This window comes from Apostichopus japonicus, chromosome 8, assembly GCF_037975245.1.
Source record: "Apostichopus japonicus isolate 1M-3 chromosome 8, ASM3797524v1, whole genome shotgun sequence".
NCBI classification, from domain to species: domain Eukaryota; kingdom Metazoa; phylum Echinodermata; class Holothuroidea; order Aspidochirotida; family Stichopodidae; genus Apostichopus; species Apostichopus japonicus.
Genome location: NC_092568.1, coordinates 11,818,477 through 11,843,118, shown reverse-complemented (window position 1 = coordinate 11,843,118; position 24,642 = coordinate 11,818,477). Strand labels below are relative to the sequence as shown.

Sequence of the window (24,642 nt, the reverse complement as noted above, 5' to 3'; positions counted from 1 at the left end):
GTCAAGGTGGGCAAGGTTGGGGAAATTCAATCAAGGAGTAACAATCAGAGAATGGCCAGCTTTGTATTATTGTATATAGGCCTACACAAACAGCGGGTATAAATATCTGTATCGGTTTATTTATACTGGTGTTCATATCCGTTGCCAGGAGGCAGGAGGGGATATGATTTGAACGTGGGGTGGGGGTGGGGAAGGGGTCCCCTTTGAAGTGTTCAAACGATGCTACATTTTACATCTATCTTCTTGAATCACATGTATATTAAACACCCCTATAGACACGATCAATCAGTCCTGTCTCTCACCTCCTCTCATGCACTGGTGTATTTATTTCCTGGCAACATAACAGTTAGGCATAGTAAGGGTCAGAGGTCATCACAACTTAAAGAGTTGTGTGAGTCCCTGTGGTCTCTTACATCCTTGTAGCAGTAGGGAGAAGAAGCCTAATAGATCAGAAACCATGATCATCTTCTGTTGTGTCTTATTTTCCAGCATCCTTGAAACATTTTATCCTTCACCTTTGATTTCTTGATGTCATAAGCTGTATTTATGTGGTGCATTATTTAATTCCAGTATTGAGATTGTATATTCTTCTTGTGTATTTGACAGTATCCCAGTGATCTCCATTTTCTGCTCTTGGTTTTCTTTTCTCTGTATTTCATACAGTATCATATCTATCTCTACCCCTAACCTCCATCTCCACATTTTCTTTACTTTCTTCCTCCATCCCTTCATCTGTCTTTCACTCTTTCTTTTTTGACCTCTTTCCTTCCCTCTGTTTACCCTGTATGTTTTAGTTTGCCGACTCCCCCCCCCCCTTACATCTTACCCCCCTAAAAAATGTTCACAAGGTTGACAAGTCTCCCCATGCTAGTCCCAAGCTATACACCTTTGTTGTGGTGACCGTTCACTATACTTGCGGATCAAATGGAATGCCCCACCCCCCACCCCTTACTTCCCAGTGTCATGAATCGGCAAATGGAAGATTATTCGGAGTTGTTCGTGTCGATGGTTCAATGATCTTATAGTCAGGCATAGGCCTATATGGTTCTCTTTGTCCTTCATTGTAGTCGAAGTTTGAAATGAATTAATCGTACTAGGAACTTCCTGGCAATGTTTAATTTTCTGTGGCAAGAAAAAAAAGCTCCCCCCCCCAGTGTCCCTCCTGGTTGACTAGAGCCTGTACGCCTATATGGTCACACAATAGTATAGATAAGTATGAGCCATGCAGACAGCTTTTTTTTTCTCTTTCTTTTTTAAATTCAATGCAATTTGAGTTATAGTTTCGAGTTGTAATTCGAGTCAGTCGTGATGAGGTGCCCCATGGTGGGGCTGGGTAACCCACCCCCAACCCCGTTGCCGACTTTTTGGCATTTCTTTGGGAGCCGTTCGGAACAAGAGGCAGGATAATCAATACTGGAGTACAGTACGCTGGAAAGCAATAAACTGACGTGATTTAGAAAAAAAAGTTGTTTGCTTTGACTGCCGATGTTCAGCGAGTCACTTTTCAATGGAAATAACTTTTAATTTATTGTTCATGTACTTATTCCCTTTTTGCCAATCCTTTCTAAAGAGGGTGGAGCCGCCCGTTATGGCAACGTATTTTCGTTCCCTTTTCCGTTCAAATTTCCTTATTTTTAATTCGGGTCAAAGGGGTGCAAGGACAGGGTTTACGTGCACCGGTTAGGAGGATGGGGTGCAGCTAGGGCAAGTGTTCTGTGATCGCCTAAAGGGCCCGTTGTCAGGAGTCCAAAAATAATTAAATATACATATTTATCTATATATGGTTTATGACAAAATCCTCCTGATATATAACTAAAATTTATGTATAAAATACAATGTAAGTTGTGACTGTGTCTATGTGTAATTAATACCTAAATTGGCTGAAATACCAATTGTTCACATATGACGGACTTGACCATACGTTTGATACCCAATGTAATCACTTTTGGCAATTTTTTCACTCATTCGCGTCTGTCCTTTTTGTGACACGAGTCAATGTATCAGACATAAACTTCACTATAAGTTTCTTGAGCTGTGAAAGAATGTCGGCTCGCAACTGAGGTTGCAATATTTCAAATACTTTACTCAGGTTAGTACAAGACTGGCGCATCTGTAAAGGTTTGGAATACACTGGTTTTTTAAAGTAAAATAGTACTGTACTTCTATAGGCTAAACTTCTGATATTCGATACAGCATAAAGCATGCAGAGCTTTCCAAATCAGTGATTCAACTACGAAACCAGGGCATCCGAACAGTTCGGACTTCGACTGTTCACCATGTGGGCCTAAAAGAGTAAAAGCAGGGAACCGCTAGAGTAGCAGCTCCCTGGTCAAACTATTACACATATACTATACAGCTACTACAGCCCAATAGTTGTGAAAAGTTATGCACGTAAAACAAACCACAAGAGTTTTGTATCACACAACACACACGGAAACGCGACGTAATAATTTACCGCATACTACTGACCAGGGAGTTTTTCCATAACAACTCCCTGTAATGACACTGCCACAGACAAGAAACTATGCAGGAATTTCGCCAAGGCCACCGTTCAAGTAACCGAACCCGTTTATTGCTTACTAGCCGTAAATACGGGATTGCTGAGAAATTACGAAACAACAGCGACGAACCGGTAGAGGGTAGTATTGATATTATTTTTGAATCGGTTGGTGTGAAGGACAGAATTAACGAGGAAATTACGAGCGATCCCACCTTTAATGGTGTCTGAATTTTCGAAATTTCCCTGACAAACATTCCTAAACATTGAGGTTTTTCTGTATTGGCTGTCCATACATGAAATTTTGTGCAACATGAGTATGTTTTGAAGTGAATTTATTTCATGAGTTATAGGCTTAAAATCTTGAAAAGTGGGGCTGACGGGTATTGTAGGCCGCGACGTAGAATCACCAACAAATGCAATGATCCACATGAGATGCGATGAGGTCGAACATGATGTGTGACTGGTGACAGCTTTTAAAAGGTTATGGATGGGAAAAAAATGGGAAAATACTTGGTTACTCAGGCAAAAGTGAACATCTAGTTGGTCATTTTCACGCCCGAGATGTGACATTTCCGGTGATATGGGGGTGTCAAAACCGGATTTTTTTGTACGCTGCGCGCCAACCGATGGTGGCGCTCCGCTTAGAGAGTTATTCGCACCCCCCCCCCCGGGTTAGAAAATCCTGGATACGCTCCCGGTATCTAGCAATATCTAGGGATGAAAATCCCAAGATCTTCCCTAAACTGAAGGCAGATAGGGAATCGAAGCCTCCAGTGTGTAATGAACTTGAAAATGTGCGTCTTTCGAAATGAAAAAAATTGTGGGCATAGTAGCGTAACACCTATGGGCTCGGACCGTGCTGAGCCGGAGGCCCCGACCAAATGGAGGCCCCCGCTAAACTGATGCACAAAGAAGGGGTACCTCTTTGGATAGGGAGGGCCCGTTTACTGGGAAGAAAACTCATGTTAGACTAAACAAGACAATATACATAATTTCACGTGATACGGAATACGGACATCTTGATCATGGGCTCATAGGGTAATACTGTATGTATCGAGCTAGTTGTGTTATTCGTTATTATAATGAAAACATAGTATATAATTTAAAACCCGATTCCAGCCAATGTTTTTACTGAGTACAATATGACTTTACTGAGTACAACATATGATTTTTGAAGAAAAAAAATGAAAACAATAACCCAACACCCATAGATTTGAAATTGCGTTCATTTGAAAAAAAACAAGGCTTTCATATAAATATAATAAAAAAAGGTAGGAATTAAGATGCCTTCGGTGTATCTGGTAAGTAAAAAAGCACAGGAAATTAGGCTTAGACAGATGGAGCCGAATTAGCCGAAATTAGGCATATGCTTAGGTTTGATTACTGTATTTGTATAGTAGTCTCCATTATACTCCATACAGAAGGGCGGGGTCACTTGCTCCCCCCCCCTCCCTAGAAAAGCATTTGACATTTCAATAATTTCACCCAACCAACAGTTCTCTAGTTATGTTCATTGCATACGAACCCATTATGCATATCTGAAATTATTAAAGTCAAAATCCTAAGACATGAGATCTCAAAATAACCGATGTGTAAATTCAACTTGAAACGCCCGGGAAGTGTCTTTTCCGACGATCTAGAAGTCCTTTTTTTTTGCCCAACGCGCCAACCGATGGTGGCGCTCCGCTTAGATAGTATCAAGAAGTGTGTTACACCTACATGACCGACTGATTCCACCACCTTGATAACACTCCTGCGGACGCCCTTGCCTGTACCTCCTGATAGGGGGCCCCTTTTGGGTGAGAAGCCCCCCCTCCCCCAGGTTCATCGTTACACCACTGCTATTTGGTAAATGACTTTTAAAGATATATACGTATCAAAACCTGAAAGAAGTCCCTTTTTGTTATTCTTTCAGTTAGTTGAATTGATAAAATTGGGTAAATGATAATTTATCCATTCTTTGAAGAAATCAACTTAGAATTTACGGCCGGTACAGAAATATTGAAAGTACATGTAAATCTAGCTTCACAGAAATTTGGAGAGCGATAAGCAAAAAAGCGTTATAAGGTGGGACCATACTGGCAGACTTGGCAGTCAACAATGTGAAGAAAATATAATGAAAAGGTTTTCCCTTTATACACAGGCTGCTGATGATCTTGCTAAAGTAGGAGAAGCCTTCGCAAAGGTTGCTAGTGGGGTTTCTGCGTCATCGATTGTTTTGAGTGCCGTTGGTTTCGGCATTTCAAATATAACATTCTGACGAGGATACCTGACTTTAAAACTCATACAAAGTGAGAAATATAAGAGCTTTCGTGTATAATAATTATTGCTTGTTTAAGAAAGAGTCGCATGAATTTGTTATAGATTACAAATAGTACATCCTTACGATTATCACTGACTTCTCAGCAACTACTGTGGAGTCAAAAATCCTTCAAAGTAAGAAAAACGGAAGGCATAGTATCATACTCATAATTGTCATATTTCAATTGGGACATCCAGACGTTTATCTCTGATTTTAAAACGGCTGCAGAACAGTTTCAATCCTAGAAGAAGTGAGCTATGTTGGTGAAAATAACTCCGTGAACATATATATGTATATTCACAACTTCGCTTTACTCAAGATTTATAATATCAAAGTTTGAATACGAGTCCCTTTCGAAAGGCAATACATACTCCACAAACGGTTTGGTTGGCTTATTCAAGAAGAAGCTGGGCAGCCTTTACAAGAGTGTGCCACAGAATAGCGCTTAATTGTAAGTCTTCATTCTGTGTTAGAAATAGTCTTCGTTGCATAACTAAAATGCAAGACAGAGCAATGATGAGAGTTTTACAACCGTTCGCAGTAAGCTTTCTCCAAGCACAGGACACCCTTCAATAAAAGTTCATGTCCCTACCTGAATCAACCGGGACAGTGGAAATTAAGATTTGCCTGCTCCTTTGAAATGAAAGAACACGTAAGTACTTAATTGCCTACAATTAACGAATAAACATTCCCAGGACATGATTACGACGTTGGCTTTTATTGACTCACCCTTCTCTAATGTAAAGGACATGTTGCATTACATGTCGAAAATACTGTATTACGCAATAACATACGCGTTCTGTAACACAATAAGCTAAAGAGAGACGTTTCGACCACGAAAGGTAAACGAAACGGTACTTTTCTATCATTATTGCGAATAATAATTTACGAAACGTTTTCAAAATTACGTCACGTGACCAATATGCACTTAGAATAAATATTATCAATCAGAATTGCAAAGAGATTTCCTTTCCTTGTGTTTGAAATAGAAGAGATGGCGCTGTTAAATAATAGTTTTGTAAATATTTCTGGAAAAAATTGTGATGGCACTTGTTAGCTTCCGTAGGTACTTTTTAAGGAACCAACACATCAGCTAGAAAACTAACTTCAAAACTAATACTTAAAGACGAGACTGTAAGAAACAGGGAAAAGTCAACATTTAATTTTGTCACATTCGTATATCTTTTTTGCGTTTCAAACTCTAAATATCAGCTTCGTAGTCCTCTGTTATATCCACTGAGCTATCGGACTACAATTATACATCAAACAATTTAAATTTGAGCTTTGACATCAAATAAAGGGGAAAACCCTATTCCTTAAAATGAAGCAGAAAGCAATTCGTCTGTTCCAAAGATCATACTTAGTGAGCAGACAATGTGGGATTCTTGACATATCAGATGAGTCTTATCCTACGCTTCTGTTATTGATTCATTCAAGTCATGACGGATTTTAGATTGCAAAAGAAATACTCCCTTTATCAAGTACTAAAGCTCAAGTGAATTAATTTTAATTTAGTTTCATCAGATTATATCATCTGTTTTCATGATACGTTTACAGAAGTCATTCTTTATTGAGTCTGTGTATGATTGGCAAAAGCGGCGGAACCGGGGGGCACAGGGGGCACGTGCCCTCCCCCCCCACTTTTCCTCAGGTTAAAAATGTGCCCTTTTTCTACATAAAACTTGAGGTGTCTCAAGTTAGCAAGAGGCCAGAGAACCAGAATGAACACTCGGGAAGGGCCGTTTCCGGCCATCTGAGGGGTTTGTAACAAAAATTTTCTTGTACGCTCCGCGCCAACTGATGGTGGCGCTTCGCTCAGATAGTCCTGCATACAACTTTGCAAATCCTGGCTACGCTCCTGACTTTTAATGAATTTCTGTGGGTCAAACTCAAAGCTATTTCGAATGAAAATCATTTGTTAAGATATAAACAAGAAATAAACTAATTCGGAAGATTCCTACATTAGCAACTAGCATGATTTCACCTCATTTTGTCTCAAAAAAACTTGTTCCTTGTTCCTTGTTTCCAATTTGCACATTGGATATTGCAGTGCTAGTATGCATATTTTCCTTGGGGGGGGGGGGGGGGGCGGGACGTTGATGGAGTGATGTGTATACGCAAATAAGTTAATACAATAAGAGTTATAAAGGGTACTAAATATAAGGCTGCATCAGTCCAATCGAATTTCTTCAAAGTGCCTTTTGATGTCGGTGCCCCCCAGATTAAAAGTGCTTCCGCCGCCCTTGATGATTGGACGCTTAAAGCTAGACATTTGGCCTGAACTGACAGACTATTGCCTTTCATGGTTTCATGGATGCGTCCTACATTTCAAATATGACATTCTAAAGTTTATTACTGACTTCGAATATCATTCAAAGTGAGAAAAACAGTAAAAGAACTTTTGCTTTTTTTTTGGGAGTTCATCTCTGCCCTCACAACGACTGGCGTGGAGTCTATTGTCCTTCAAATTCAAAGAAAACAGAAAGAATATTTGTTTATATACTAATAATTGTTTTGTTTTAAATATAAAAGAAATATGACAATAATTTTATCAGGGATGGAGGTTAATTACAAGCCCAAATATATCATTATATAATGTGATTATCCTCTTTCAACGAATCTTTGATGGATTTTGCAGCTATTTTCATGATTTTTAATGCATATTACAGTGGTTAGTACAATGTTGTTCATACTTGTCCGTAGACATATTTTATAATGAGATCGATTGTTAACAGCAATGTACGAATCTGCCCAATCATATGCAGAGAATTGTTTCAATTATGAATATTAATGACGAAGCCAAGATTTCTTTTTAGCTCATATCACTCAAAGCTCGATAATTATATCTTACTCTCTGATAACCCTACATACGAAAACATGTTAACTTCATGTTTTACCCAGCGCATCAAAGTATGAAATCAAACACCATTTATCTCCCCAGCCCCCCCCCCCCCCTCACCTCCTCAACATAATTATTTACTGTCGGGTCAGCGGGACGGTCGTCGGGAACATTATGTCGTTTGTCAGGAAAATCATGACGTTTTAGGGAAAATCTCTTCAGAGCGATCAGGGCGTCACTATGGTGAAGGGGTGGGGAGTGATAAGCACTCCCCATATATTATTTTACGTCGGTCCAGAGCGACGGAAACAGGGAAAATGTTGCGGTTTCTTAGAAAAACCTGAAATCTGTGTCAAACATCTCATCCGGGTAATGATCCACCCAAGGATGTCGGGTAGAATGATGGTGACTCGGTTATTCGGGAAGGAACTGATACTGCATGAGTATATGTACAATGAGGTAAGATTATGAAAATAATTACAATTCTAGCATCTAAGATAATACATCTTAGGACTAATAATATCATTTCCACGATGCCAGGTCATCATCGGTAGTTGGTGTTCAAGAAATTTACCTATTGATCGTTTTCTGCTCGAAGAAAAGATAAACTAAGACCAAACTAATTATAGACTTAATTAATAGTCTACATATGCCTCAAAATGCACCATTTCACGTCGAATACTTTTTGAAGGGAGGTATAGGGAAGAGTGGAGTCGAGAATGGGAAAGGGGGAAGTGAGGGGAGGGTGAGTGAGGGTCCCCGTATCCTATTTGAGGAAGTTGGCTTCTTTAGGCCCACATCACGTCATTTCTCCCCTCTGTGTGCTCATAGTGCTGTGTCATACATTTATTGCCAATTCGTAAAATATTCGACTCCACGGAAGACTTCATTCAACAACTTTACAAAGCAGCAATTCTGAATAGGTCAAAAGAATCTGGTTCCTGTGATGAATTTGATTCGGGAACAGATAGTGGAAATGAAACTCGCAAAGGACACTGCGTGATCACTGGGCCAGCGTAGGACACATTGGTCGACTTCAGCGTAGCCTACAACGGTATAGCGTCAAAGATACGCTAGATACATTACTCCAATGCCAATGCCACCAGTTAGTACACGCACAAGCCTACACAAGTTCTGGCCTTACGATTTCTTGCATAGTGTTCGTACATACGATGGAGCCCACTTGCGCGTAAACGTGCGCATATTCGGTTACCGAGGCGCTATAACAGGTCTCTGTGTAGTATATATATGGGCCAAAGCGCAACAACAGATCTCGGAGCGTAACTGCGTGATCATTGCGCGAGCGTTACGTTACATGTGACGTCACACAGAAATGACATGGACAACGACGATAAACATTATAAGGTATATATGTTATGTAATGTTTATATTGCAATTGCTTTTCGTTGAAGATAAGTCTATTGTGCGATTTCTCAAGATGTTCTTTACATTTTCACTGGCAAGCTACTATGCTTCCTCTTACATGGCTAAGAAGTTCACCAAATTCCTGGCCCATGGGCGAGGTAAGTTATGACCAACAAATATACGTTTATTTGTTCCCTTTTAAGGCGTCATTTTATGTGGAACGCTATGCAAAGGGATGTCCTCGAGTTATTTGGAATTTCTCGTATTGAGAAATGATACTTTATAGGACAATTAGCCCAATTGAGATATCATCTCACATGTTAAACATCATTTTAATTTTGTTCAATTTGAGGAACCCTTTGTGTTTACAATTCCTTCAGGATAATACATACGCCAATAATATTAATTGTGTGTAAGATTTTATTGTTAACGTATTTTATACGGTAACTGTAAGTCCGAATAAAGCGTATACCTATATAACGGGATTGTCAAATGTTATGTTTGCTTCATAAACAATCCAATCAGATAAAACATGACATCACTTTATAGGCCAATTTCAACACATAATTTGGTACGGTGTGTAGGGATGGAGTAAGGGTGAAGTGCTGTTGGGGCCTAGATGGCCAGGCCACCGTTACTGTGTACGTGACGTATTTCATTAACTACGTGTTTTATAGTAGGTGAATGTAACATCGATTGTCAATATTGGGAAGGCAGATAACTGAGAGAAGATTACCCAACGATCATAATTTGCATTTTCAATGCTCTATAAAGCGTTCGTAAAAGTTCCACAAATCCAGTTCGTTTTAAAGGGAGGTTGTTTTGGTCTCTCTCTCGTTTTCATTTCCAATTCAAGTGTTCATCTCCCCGCCCACCCCACCCCACCCTATCCTTACTCTTGAGGAGTCCAATATGTCTTGGTAACATGAATTACTGATCTCAGTCAACGGTGTTTCTTCTTTATATACTAACAAAAATAAAAAGTTAGCCCAGCACACACACCGTCCATAGTGACGCCTGAAAAGACTTAAATCTGCATACAATGTTTCTGATTTCATAGACTATCCCAAATTTAATGCAAGTCAATGAATTCATTCTTTACAGTAAGTCACATAAATGTTCGTTTATCTTCAGCTCAATACATCCTCCCAGAAGGATGTTATGGGTACCGTCCTCCGTTACAAGGTAAGGTGTAGGCCAAATTCATTACGTCATCCAATTATGGGCGAGCATTTATATCACGTGATTAATAGATCAATTAAATAGAGGAATAGAATATAATATATTGACCTAGTGCAACCAACTATATTTTGGATTGGAAGGGATGGATGGGGGGATCCTATGATAGCTTACAGGTCAGGGCTTGGGGGTAACTAGTGGAAATCTTCGAGAATCGAGGTATGTGAATATAGTTAATCATTCTCCTGGTATGATTGTGTGGTTTGCTTTACCTTCCACGGTGAGTTAGGTAACGATGAGACGACCATACACTCTCATAACCCCCCTCCACCCACCCAACTCCTCCAAGGTACATGGCGACGTGATAGTCCTGTATTCCGATTCTAAGTGAAGCCATGTAGTTAAAGCATCGTTCTTGTTATTATTACTGTTTTCATCTATATAGATCTACAACGGAAACCCTTCACTCGGGAATTTCCCGTCACCGAAGAAAATGTTTCTTCGCTTCTTTGCTTTCCATCAGGTATTTCTCAAAGTTTATTTTTCTAGTTTCCACAGTACTTTACAATAACTCAGCATGCAGATACAATTCCATGAACGACGGCTGTTTATTTTGCTACCGCCCTCTAATTACAAACATCCAAACCATGCATCGTCCTTCAGAACTTCATAAATAATTTTAAGTTTCCATGGATTTTTTAAACTTCTTCTGTGCTTGCTTTCTTTTTGTGTGTATGCGTGTGTGTGTCACTTAATAACATTAATGTTCAGATGATGTCACTTTCACTTATATATGTATACTCTCTTTTCTTTTTTTAGAGCAAACCCTGCGCATGCGTGAAGATCTTTTTAACAGTAAGTGTAATCATCTTTTCCTTTACATAATGAATACTGATTTTCACGTTAGGGCACATAGTCAAGTATCTCATTTATTAAAAAATATTTTTGTTCGCTGACCATTCATAAAACAAGATTACATACATATTAAATTCAAACTTTACATTAAACTATAATGTTGTTAATTAGCATTTTACTCCCATTCAGGCTATCTTGATCTTACGATGCAAGACCAGCTAAGACTTTATCCTGATTTTATGCTGGCAAAACTTGAAGGTGAGTTACTATGACTTCTTGTATTGAAAGAAACATGCGAACAATATACTTTATTTAAATGAACACAAAACCATTTAATTAATTGGTTTTATCATGACGGTTTGAAATAGTTGTTAATTGTTGCTTATATCAGTTTGTTCTTTTCTTTCTTTACTGCAGCAGAACGCCTCATTCAAGGCCTTCCTTCGTGTGTTCCTCTCGATCACAAAACCGGTAAGTCGAACTTTATACGTAATACAGTATAACCTAAATATTGAAGACGAACGAGATTGTACGTAAAACTCATTAAACACTATTGAGCATACATTTTATCATTCGATATTTCATATTTTGTACTTAATCTTTCCTTTAGATCCCGAGAGAATGTTACTGATTCCAAACGGTTACTTTGGGATCATTAATTTACCTCGAGGTGAGTTTTTTTTTAAAGAAAGGTTTCCTTGTTGTTATCTTTACTGAATGCCTGTAGTATCAGAACACACATACACACACTCACAGTCTCTCTCTTCTCGTTACCGTCCCTCTCACCTCATCCACCCTTCATGACATCCACCCATTCCCCCTTTTATTCACTTCACTGCCGAATAGAAAATATCAGAATGCAGACCTCTCAATCTGATATGGTTACTTACATTCGTGATATGTATATGGTTACTTGCATTCGTGATATGTATATGGTTACTTACATTCTTGTTCTGTATGTGGTTACTTACATTCGTGATCTGTATATGGTTACTTACATTCTTGTTCTGTATGTGGTTACTTACATTCGTGTTCTGAATATGGTTACTTACATTCGTGATCGCAATATGGTTACTTACATTCGTGATCTGTATATGGTTACTTACATTCTTGTTCTGTATATGGTTACTTACATTCGTGTTCTGAATATGGTTACTTACATTCGTGTTCTGAATATGGTTACTTACATTCGTGTTCTGTATATGGTTACTTACATTCGTGTTCTGAATATGGTTACTTACATTCGTGTTCTGAATATGGTTACTTACATTCGTGATCTGTATATGGTTACTTACATTCGTGATCTAAATAAGGTTACTTACATTCCTGATCTAAATAAGGTTACTTACATTCCTGATCTAAATATGGTTACTTACATTCGTGATCTGTATATGGTTACTTACATTCGTGATCTGTATATGGTTACTTACATTCGTGATCTGTATATGGTTACTTACATTCGTGTTCTGAATATGGTTACTTACATTCGTGTTCTGAATATAGTTACTTACATTCGTGATCTGTATCACGAGTCATTCCATCATAAAATCGGCAAGACATCGTGAGTCGAGTTATTGCCTCGATTCACTGTATGATCTCTCAGACTAAAATATCTCTACAGACTTAAATAATTTGGACTGTTTGAATTTCATGTGAAATTCTTTTGTGATAAGTATACTAAAGATACCGAATATAAACCCATTTTCAATTTAATTGTTTTCGTCAGACTATCACTTGATTATATATTTTATTTTGTAGTCGAGCAGTACACGACCCCTGCTGCCTTCGAGAAGCATCAACAAGATGATACTACCTCTACCTGGTCTGGTAAGATATATTTTGTTTCCATTCAGTACTTCATCATTTTCGTGACTTTTGTATATTATAAACGAAATGCTTTTAGTCACTACTGCATTGCATGGAACTTGAGAAAAAGAACTTGGTGCACAGTACATCGCCAATAAGTAAAACCTAAGAAAAAGGGAAGAAAACAAACTATCGATGACATAAATGTTTAAGTTTATTTTATAAAATCTTTCCCAATTTTTATTCACGCTGCAGATATTCAGGGCCAACACACTCAACAGACCACAAAAACGAGATGTGAAGGTAAAATAACACTCACTGTAGTCGGTAGGCTATAATATATGGTTACATTATATTGCAGCATTTAGGTATATCTTCTTTTTCAACACCGTATGGTGTGGGGGAGGGGGTAACTTGGGGAAGTCTTTGCAGTCCCGTACTAAATATTTATCGGTAGGTAAAACATTTTGACGAGAAAAGTCACATTTTTCCTTTTTCAGGTTACACCCTGACTTACTACCAGTATACCTTCAAAAGTTCAACTGGTGAGTATTGAGTGAAAATGAATTACGTAATGTGCGCAAGAAAAGTTAATATTCAATTGATTTTAAAATTTTTAAATAGTAATCTTTCATTTCTTTCTATAATTTATACTCAAGGTAATAAACCTTAGATTAATGTAATAAAAGTCTTTCAAATATAACATAATTTGTCACTCTTTGCAGGTCCTGATCAGATCCAAAACACCGAGGGAACTCTAACAGGTGAGAAAAATAGATAACTTGTTTACATCAAGGAGTTTTTATTGATTTTTATTTTAAATTCTAGCCCATAATTTTTAAATTCTTACTTCAAACTGCTTCTTCATATTTCTTTCAGATCCAACCGGTACCAAGACAGCTACCAAATACATGTACTATTGGACTGGTAAGTGTCGCTATATTGTGTCACATGTCATTGCCAATGTGTTTCCATCTCTTTGGAGATTCATTTGGGGGAGGAGGGGAGGGGGGCTACCTTATGCTCAATATATACTGTAACATCTGGAGGTATAGAAGGGATAAAGAGTGGTGTGTGAAGGATTACTTCTTAGAGCTATTACGCCTCCTTGGCTAATTACAACAAGTAGGCATATACCCTGAAAGTCATCGACACTGTGACTTTTTCTGTGAGTTTATTGTTTCAGCGATATTAATGGATTCCTCTCTCCTTTCTCTGACAGATGGGGTGTCTTCATACCAACTGAAGGCGAATAAGATAACAACTCATACCGAAGGTTTGTTATTTCAAATATATAATAATAATAATAATAATGATAGGGAACCATGAATATCAATTACAATTTGTCTTATATATCAAATATTTTTTATACATTAATAATACCTTTGTTTTGCCTATTAGTCTGTCATATTATGATGTTACATAATATATTCTGTGTTTACAGACGGACAAACTATCAGCCATACACAGGACATTCAACAGTGTGATTACTCTGGTGAGTAACCTACTGTCCATTATTTTAATATCATTTATTATTTTACCCAATAACTAATTAGTTTATTATCTGAAACAGCCATAAGACATAATTAGCTTCTCATCAACATAATAATGTGTCTAGCAAATTTCCTCATCTTTCCACCAGTCCACCCACCCTACTCTTCATTACTGTACAAACATAATCGTGGAAGTTGTAACGCACACTGCTTCAGTATAATATCGATACGGTTACATTTTTAATTATTAAATAATCCATATTTTTTCAAATTGTTCTCTTCATTCACAGTTTTTGGGATTGGCAAAGAAGAGCTAAGCCACATCACTGATAACACTGTAGTAGGTAAGTAGCTATATACCTCTGTCATTGATATACATGCATTGATATACGATCGCAAAGCGATAGAAAGAAATCCATACCTTTGATAATGTCGTGAATACTTATATAACTTTCCTCTTTTCAATTCATCATTGTTGGCTGTTATAGTTTATGGAACGCCACCCACCCAGTATAATTTACAAATTTATTATTTTGTTCCCTTCTTATTTTAGCTGGAAAGCAAACAACAATAAACAAACAATTCAGTTTGCAGACCAGTGTTAGTGGTGAGTTGGATTTATTTATATAAAATATGAATGAAATGAATCTTAGCCTAACACGATCTGCTCTTCATAAAGTTAACAGACTTGAAAAGATAAATAATCAAGTTTCTCTGCGAAACTCGTTTATTGAACTTATTTTATCTTTCTTTGTTCTTTATGTTGTTATATTACCATAGTTTGGAATTAAATTGCTGCTACAAACAGTTGTCATGTAAAGAATACAAATAAGAACACATGAACCGGATGACAGTAAAGTTTTGTTTAAACAAGTTGGAGTTTTGTAATTAACTTGATTTACATATTGTATCCTCAGACGGGACATCATGTCAGAGTCAAACTCAGAGTGGCTCGGAGGAAACTGTATCAGGTATGGTTTAGTTAAGACCATTTACCTTCATTTCTAAGCTATCTTGTGTAAACTAGTATTTACGAAATTAATAAAGTAAAAATGTAAATGTCAAGAAAACCAATTTAACCTTTCACACTCTTGTTTCTATTATTTTATATTGTTATGTACCTACTGTATCAAGTACGGTAAATGAAAAAATGTAGACCACATGAAGTAACAAACATTTTGTATTAAAGACTGTGTCCCGAGGCTTACAGGTATCAAAATATAATAATTACTTCTAAACCTTTGTATTTACTTCCAGATGATGACGTCACAACTACAGTATATCAGGATCAGCGAATCTCAACTGGTGAGTGATTTCAATCAGAAATAATATTGATTCAGTCATTTAGTGATATATTACAGTAAATGTTCGTATCATAATTAATTAATATCGAAAAATGATGTTACTCTGAGGATCGTGAATTTCTAATATTTATAAATATAGATCAATAAAATTATGATACCTTCGCGCTTTTACCGATATATATCCCATCATGGTCAAGGGGATATCACAGTAGGCTATATTATACGTTGTTGGTGTTGCTTTGTTCATTTGCTTTTTAGTAGTGCCCTTCTAATACCATATCCTTGTCTTATATATAGATGGAGTTTCATCCAGTGTAGTGACGTCATCAAGCCAATCGACCCACACAGGTAATTATGAATCGATTATGCAAATGTACGTCAACGGTACTCTTTTCTCTTAAATAGGAGTTTGTATCTCTATTACATTAAAGGGTTCATCTAAAAAGCGAACAAAAAATTCTAATGCAATCCTGCAGTGTTTCGTTGTATATTTTCGGGTGGGGGGGGGGGCAAAGCCCTCCTAGGGGAGGGGCAGGCAGAACCTTTCTAAAGGCCAAGTCCTGACAATTTAAATATTGTGTTTATATCTCACGATGTTTCCTTCCTTTGTTCTCAATTATAGCCCGATTGAAGACAAATAAATTTATTTTGTATTTTCTTGTTTATAGATGATACTTACTACAGCCACAGTTTGTCGGAAACGACTACGAATGGTAATAATTTACTCATCTCAATTGAGCGATATGTGTATAGCGATGCTTAGCCATTCATAACATATTATCAATATTACACAAAACAATAATTGTAACAAATTTCGACAGACACATTACGAAGAATGAATTTTCTTAGACTTTCGATCGAAATATTAAAATTCCCTACGAAGTATGTTATCGAGATATAAGAATTATATGAAAATTATATACAATCATACTTGGAAGTATTTTCTTACATTTAGTTATACGCATGCGTCTTTATATTCGCCGTTTGATTGAATATTAATGGCGCAACTTGTGGTAAAAATTTGAAATTGTTTATTTTTCTTACAGATGGAAGTTACGAATACCAGGCTGAAGAGATAGACCTACGACAATCAGGTTTGTTTATTTGCTTCAAAAGATTCCATTTATTTAAAATAAGTAAGTTATTCTGTACCAAAGGTTTAACTATTGACTGGACCCTGACAAGAATATTTAACACACGTTTGACATGGCTATTTCTTGAGCTACATCAGCAGACGTGCACAGGATTTCAAAGTTGGGGTGGGGAGGGGGGGGGGTTAATTGCTTAATTTGCCCAGACTGATTTACGTAGAGAGGCGGATCAATGGCTCCTAAAGGAAGGGATGTGGCCATGTGATCTTTGAAGCCGACTCCCGAATAAGTATTAAATGTTCAGACGTCAAAATAATTGATGGATTCTGAGGTATATTTAGACTATAAATTATATCTATAATTTCGATCACACGCAAGTTTTGTGCTATAGAGTACATTTGAATCTCTGAGTGAGTCTGAAAAGCTGCCCGTTCACCCCATACCCTCGGTTCTACACCTCAGGACGCCAGCCGGCTCAGAGGAGTGGTGTTACTCTTTTCCGACAGAATATCCCCGTACTGTGGCTTTCTCCCACTGACTATAGAGGAAGGGGCCGTCCCAACCCCCCCCCGGGCATGCCACTGAGTTATATACTATTTTCTTTATCTATAAAATATTTTGTAGTAAAGTAAAGCAATAACGTCAGAACAAGGTTTCTTAAATGAATATAGATTTTAACTAGTCATATTGAACTTTCACCTTTCTGAGATTACATTTTAACAGCCACTTTTATTATGACATTGACCATCCTCTTATTTACCAACAGACGGTTTTTTCTTCATCAAACAAACCTACCCAGCAGGGAAAGGAGACGACGTGTTCAATAATGGTATGATACATGTTTACATTATCAATATACATTATTAAATAATTAAAATGAGTAAATATCAATTTAGTGACATTTTTTATCGCTGAATGGAATACATCACACGTTTATAATACTGTGTGGTTTATGTAAGAGTGCATTATATAGAACATGTATATATAGTGCAATGTTAGTAAATTTTCGCTAGGATTGAAATCTCAGGCCCTCCTACTTTTACACATTCTCTTACAAAGGCTCTTTAGTGGATAACCTTTTTTTCGATTTTTTTTTCGTTTTTTTCTTTCGTCACTTTTCGTCAATTGCAAAGGCAGCTTTGTTATGAGGGACGAGTCCCTAATGCGGACCTTAACTGTAAATACTTCTTTATTTTACATTCCATATAATTATAAGTAATCGTATAGTTACACGAACTTCTTCGGCCCAATTTATTTTTGAGGTATCATTCTTCTTTTCTTCATTTCATAACAGATGATCGTCACCTTTACCTGCAGTGCTGATGACATTTACCCCCGGGGTAGGGGTGGGGTGAGACTCGAATACGTGAAGGGTCGGGTGGTGTTGAGTAACAGTATATAAAGTCTCATATCCACTGGTTGGATGTCGAAATAGCTTGTTCTGTGTCTATCCATACCACATCAGATCACTGACCGGATGTGATACCTTGGTAACCATGACGTCATCAACTTCCTTTCACTCATGTTGATATATTCAGCTATGCTTTGTTTCGCAATGTGTTTGTTTCGTTGTAATCGTCAAATATATCGTTTGTATCCGTAACTCGTTCTTTCGTTTCTTTCTATTACGTTGTGTGTTTTATGACAAGGGTGGAATCTAGGCATATAAAACACACATATACAATCACAAGTAATCTTCCCTGTGTGAATACGACAACATTCTCTCATAACATTCATTGAATGACTATACTTTATTTTGTGTTCAAGTTTAAAAAGGAATCACACAAGCTGTTCTGTGACTTCAATCTCATGTTGATATTTGACATCGCACGAAGTGAATGAAATTTTGTGGATTTCCCTGGATTTTGCGTTACCAAGAAGATGGTGACTACAGGGCACGTCTCTACCCATACACCTCCCCCTCTATCTCCTTGTGGCCCGACCCCCCCCCCCCACCCCCCGCTCCATCTAAAAAATAATAACAATAAATAAACATAACAAAGTGTTATAGGCAAAATTCAATCAAAAATTAAAGACGAAATCAAAAGAACAAAGGTGCTTTTGGCATAGTGAAGCACAGCTCATTACCGCACATTAAAGCATCGGTTCTTTTCTGTTTATTTACACGTTAGATAACCAAGGGATAAGGAAATAACGGCGTGGGGGGGGGGGGGCTGGCATTGGCTTCCCTAAGAATCGTAGGTAAACTATTGCAATGGTAGTAAACATATCACATTTCGCGCCACAGCCTTACTGTTATTACTTCTATTACAAGTTTACGCTAGCGAAGTGCAGACTGGTATATACAGAATATTGTCGTTCTCCGCGTCCATTAATTCTAGAGCCCAGTTAGCATTTACAATTCACTTATGCATATTTAATAATTTTGATTAATTTAAAAAAAAAATGATAACCTTTCCAGTCCAGCTTCACAAAGGATACCTTGCAGTTTACTCTAAATTGCTTATAGTAGTTTATACATAAGGAACACGTCATTGTGGTCATTTCGTAGCGTTATTATTCAGTTACTCGTATGGCGGGCCATTAGTCTCAAATCATGGGGAATCAACTTTTACCGATTTAAATCGACATATACCAATTTCCTTCGACTTATACCAGTTTCCAGCAGCTTAAATTAACCTATACCGATTTAAATCGACATATACCAATTTTCGCTTAAACCTGATATTTGTCATGCCACGCCTATTTCACTGACACAACATCTTTTGTTTTTTCTCCTCAATATGGGTTATATACTTATAGTATATATCTTACAGTTCTCATGATTTAATTCAGCTGTGTCAACTGATAGGCTACTGATTTGCTACATTCCACGACAAGAGAATATACAAACACAAATAAATGGGAACAGACATAAAAGAAAGTAAATTTGAATAATTGGTAAATAACATGAAAAAATTGACTTGACTTTACAATTTCACATAAAGCCACTCATCGATCTTGTAGACAGAATTTCACTCATACGCAAAATGGGAACAGGGAAATCCAACAGGCAAGCAGGGAGAATTTCCTGCTAGGGAGAATCCCCTAATAGTGAGGAGGGAAACTTCGCCTGACCTCTGCCAATCGTAGTTCATGTGATTGAAAGATTAAAAACAGATTTGCCACTGTTGTATCATTCCCTTTTCTAATGTCTAATGTCGTTAGCTTTAAATCCATAGAAAGGATAAAGCAGCATATAGCTCTGTTATAATTGTATAAAGTGTGTTTTGTTTCAGAGGGAATTTCTTATAAGAATGCTTTCCCTTTTAGCTCTCCTTCCATTTCATGGCGGTTAGTTCTTGGGATCAACGTAATATCTAATCCTCCATGACTTGAAACGGAATACAAAGAATGTTTCTATAGTTCTCATTGGTTCTTCCTTCCTTTTGACACTTACAACACTTACAATACTTTCTTACATGATGTTCTTTTTTTTTAAAGATTAAATTTGTTGCATGAATAAATGTGGGTCAGGTGATGAATTTAAAGTTAGTTAGGGGGGGGGGGGATTCAGTTGGCCCATAGTCTAATTAAATATGATGGTCCCACCCAATTTTGCATGTTTTTGATGATAAGATATATTTGCCTCAAACCGTATGAATTGAGCGTGACAAAACAGCTTGTTACCCAATGGCAATATCAGATCCTAATACAAGACGATACCATGGTTACGCACTAAAGTTAACCAATTTAACTAGCTTCGTTTATACCTTTCATGCTTAACATGATTTTTGTCATGTCAAGCCTATTTCAATGATACAACATATTTTGTTAAACAGAGTAAAACAGAGTTCTGGATGAAAGACAAATAATAAATTAAGACAGAGTTCTGGATGAATTATGTCAATTATTTCAAACCAACACTCTATGAGAGGTGACGCAAATACCTTTTTTCAAATCAATAGGAGGAGGAAACTTAATTTTATTCCGCTCGTTTATTTCTTTGTTAAAGAGATCTGATCTGAGATACAATTTTTCAGGGTTCAGTAACATATCGGCAAATGAAATGAGAAGGGGGGGGGGGCGGCGGTGAAGGGAGAGTAGCTACGACCTTTAAAGGGTTGCTATTGCCTCCTATAACTTATGCTTTATAGAGATTTTAGCTGCTGATAGAGTCGACCATATCAGAGTGTTGACTTGTATTGCACATATAAAAGCTATAAAAACATCCAAACCCCGTGCTCGACATCGTCCCTTCCTCATTACCATTCACTCTTTCAAAATGCAACAATTGTGAACATTTTTGGCTGATAATGGATCAAAATTTGATATTTATTAAGAAGATTCTAATATTTTGTACACACACTTGGGGGGGGGGGGGCGGCTTTACACGCAACTACCGCAGTTTCAGAGGTTCAATAAACACATCTAGTCACTTGTATTCTAGACGAATTCCCGATCCCCGTATTTCCCAAATCTACATGCATAAACTCAAAACCCTATGAATTCTGTCTCGGGTTTCGAATTACCGTGCTATTTCCAGCCATTCAGATCCCTAAATAAGATTAGTCACATGTATATAACGTACATGTATAAACGTGTTTGACTTAATAAGTATTGTCCATTCCTTATTCAAAAAGGTCTTGAAATGTGAATAGGCATTGTTTGTTGAAATTTCAGGCTTAATCCAAGTTCATGATCGTCTACGTAAAATATAGTTGTAAAGGGAGACAACTTACAGCAAGAACTCTCTTGCAAGCCTAATCTTAAGCAACCTTTTGTGAATAAGAAGATTTCACGGAATCCGTTTTTCTTTTACTGCTTGCTTCGAAGTCATCGGTATATCGGGCATAAGCCTATTGTACATTTAAGTCTTGAAAGGAAGCGACATTCATGCTGCAATGTAAACAAAAACACTGGAGCGTGAGCTTCTTGTTAATAAAGATATTCAGATCCGTTGTTCTAATGAGAGTAAAACAGGATGAATAGAGATTTCGTTGAAGGCAGTGTCGTTCACTGTTACCAATAGATTGTATCCAACCAACAACACCAATTTAAGCTCGTTGAAAGTTAACTCGTCAAATGGTTCATTGGGTAGAGCAGTGGACTGGTAACCTGATGAACTGAGTTCGACTCCATCGATGGCTGCTAATACACGTTTCAAATTTCTTTTTCTATTTCAGTAGTCGACGCTGAAGTCTTGATATATTAATTCAACCATATAAATAACTAGCTGATGTGGTGGCCGATGCTGTTAAGAGGGTGACGAAAGACTCATTCCTTGTCGGTCGTGTAAATCGTGGCTAGGGTTCAAGACAGGCCTCTGGCGATAATACCTCAGGCTGTGGCATGGTGCTTTTTTGTGGCCTAGGATCCCGTACCATGTCTCCCTTGTTGTCGCAAAAGAACCCGGGAGGATGCGCAGAAGGTCGGTCAAATCGACCAGAAGCGTACTAGGTGGCGTGCGTGAATCCTTGCCTTTGGCCAGAGGTGGTGACATCTCTGCGACCGGCATGCTTGCAGCCACCGTCCACTGAATACGTGGCCCGATGAGGCGCTATTCTCCTGAAAAGTAAATCTACGGATGCCTTTAAGCGCCATATAATTATTTTATATTAAAAAACACCCTGTTTCAAACTAGCGCCATCGAATTCCTTAAAAGCCGTATTTTTTTCTTGTCACTCTGAAGGTGGAATGTATTTTATTGTAATGGGTTATTTTTGGTAAGCCAAGCAAAACATTCAAACAGTCATGCGGTTCACAGGGGTTTGCAGAAACTTAATTAAACTCATTGTTTGACATAAATGTGTTGGTAAAGATTTAAACAACCTACACCAAAACAAGCATTATATTCGTTGCAATACTAGAGACTTACAAGCCGGCAAGGCCATAAGACCAAATATTTAATATATATAGAATTCAATCTACATCACTTTTGCAAGAAAATCAAAGTATACCAGTTTCAATATGGTCCCATTATAAGCAACAGTGTTGTAGCAAATTCTCATACCGGATAGTAGGTAGTTTCGGAAACTGAGTGATTCTTAAGAACTTTGTTTGAGATTCACACAAAAAATACCCCGTATTGTGTTTTGATAACTTCAGCAACAAAATTAACTTTGATATGCCGTGGAACGTTAAAAACCACTGCTCTCGGTCTAGCTAGGGTTGTGTAGCACATTTACTTATTTTTTTGTTTGTTCTTTTGAATGACCCTTTAAACAGTTGAGGTTCACTAGTTAGAGTGACTGGACCATTTAATTAGTTAATTACACAGCCCATCAGACTAGTTCCTCCGTCGGTTGCACTACACAACTCAATGGGAGAAATTAAGATGATATGGTTTCAAATGACATGTTTATAATGTATTACTAATTTGTTAAGGACAAATGATGTCGAATGCCATCCAAGGGTGCTCTGTTGCTTATATGAAGTTTAACGAACATATTCTGGCTGACCTAAAAAACAACGGATTAACATTAACTATAAGAACTGCAGTGAGGAGCCGACGTCACCATCAAGTATTTAGCCTAAACGAATATTCAAGAAATTAAGTATATTTAACGATACATATCTTGAAAAATAATGGAATAGCTACAGAAACATTATTGGACTCGAAGTTGTCTGTTTTCTTTGTATTATAACATATCAAGACTCAAATTCTACCTTATTTATTATTTAATTATTTAAGTGAGTTATCGAGTTACAACAAAATGTAGTTGCCGATCATTCTCCCGTGATTGATTACCGGGGATGCTTTTTAAGAAAAGTCACTCAGGAAAGAACCTGGGCAAGAAAACCAAACTACCGAACGTCTGATCTGCTCTCAACCCCAGTCCCTTTGCATCGAGACTGTGACTGTGTGATCATCGTCAGGTTTGTATAACCATTCCCCTCGGAAGGGAACATATACTGCACATGATCTTCGGGGATTTCTTCAACTCTTCGGTCTATCTGTTCGTTGTACACGTCTCAGGATAAAACTAGTTTGATCTCGGAAGAATGTTACCCGATTCCCTGTTCATTATTCTAATTGTTTTACAAGTCAATGGACTACATTCTGATGAACAATGAACAGATGAAGAAAACTGCCATTAATGGAATACCAAGTAGTCCCCGTTATGTCCAACACGTAACACACTAATGAACTTTATCGATACTCATTGACGAACCACATCTTCCTCATTCAAAACAAGTTGATAACAATAGAGAGAGATTAATGCCATTCAAGTGGTGCAGTTTGCTTTCATATTACTGAAACCTGTACGACAAGATGTTTACGCTATGTGAGCAGTCCAGAATTAACATTGAGCGTTTAGCGTTTTAACCAGCTTCCGGTAACACGTTTCTAGCATTCAATTAATTACTATATAACGACGAAAAGACATTAAGCACATGACATTAATATTCTCCTACTTGAGGTACGTATGTGAGGCGCATGTGAGGCGCATTTGCATCCATTATTATTATTTGCAGTAAAATATATACGATTATATAAGAAAACCCCTTTTATGGGTTCCAAATGAGAAAAATAGAAGACTATATATTCAATCCGTTGACAAATCGTTACTTGTTAGTGGATAGATCCAGTTATGTTTTTGTATGACGTTTGTTTGGTAAAGGGACGCAAACTCGGTCACGATGTGGTTCCAAGCGGTACCATTATCTGGCAGCAGCACTAAATAACAGCACATAAATAAAGAGATGACATATTATATAAGTCAAACTTTAATGTAAACAATAATATTATTAATTACCTTCTCTGTTCCTAATTAGATGCTATCTTGATGGATACTGAATATCCAAACTTTTTACGTTCGTTACAAACCAAGAAAACATATATAGTTCTCTTTTCCCATACTTAGTTTATCTTGATCTCTCGCCTCAAGACCAGCTAAAACTCTACCCTGACTTTGAGCTGGCAAAACTATGGCGGAGGGGTGGGGAGTGGTTAGCACTCCCCAT

At 37.5% G+C, this 24,642-nt stretch overlaps 2 protein-coding genes across 2 annotated transcripts in view; one reads left to right on the top strand and one right to left on the bottom strand.

The window, feature by feature from the left end:
• LOC139970693 (uncharacterized) overlaps positions 1–24,642 on the bottom strand; it is a 243,417-nt gene that overhangs the window by 11,775 nt on the left and 207,000 nt on the right. The gene's annotated exons all lie outside the window — the stretch shown is intronic.
• On the top strand, positions 8,818–18,324 carry LOC139970691 (uncharacterized). Its single transcript, XM_071976594.1, has 23 exons — positions 8,818–9,164; positions 10,141–10,191; positions 10,631–10,708; positions 11,005–11,040; positions 11,230–11,298; positions 11,458–11,511; positions 11,651–11,710; positions 12,799–12,867; positions 13,102–13,149; positions 13,347–13,391; positions 13,572–13,610; positions 13,726–13,773; positions 14,069–14,122; positions 14,291–14,341; positions 14,630–14,683; positions 14,893–14,946; positions 15,257–15,310; positions 15,597–15,644; positions 15,941–15,991; positions 16,312–16,356; positions 16,690–16,737; positions 17,501–17,563; positions 18,029–18,324. Exons 1-23 carry the CDS (start codon positions 8,975–8,977, stop codon positions 18,055–18,057), a joined length of 1,338 nt encoding a protein of 445 aa, XP_071832695.1. The 5' UTR covers positions 8,818–8,974; the 3' UTR covers positions 18,058–18,324.

Coding starts and splice junctions, on each gene's coding strand:
- LOC139970691 (XM_071976594.1), top strand. CDS start 8,975: ATGACATGGACAACGACGATAAACATTATAAGGTATATATGTTATGTA. Junction 14,123..14,290: donor GATAACAACTCATACCGAAG/GTTTGTTATTTC, acceptor CTGTGTTTACAG/ACGGACAAACTATCAGCCAT. Junction 15,645..15,940: donor GGATCAGCGAATCTCAACTG/GTGAGTGATTTC, acceptor TCTTATATATAG/ATGGAGTTTCATCCAGTGTA.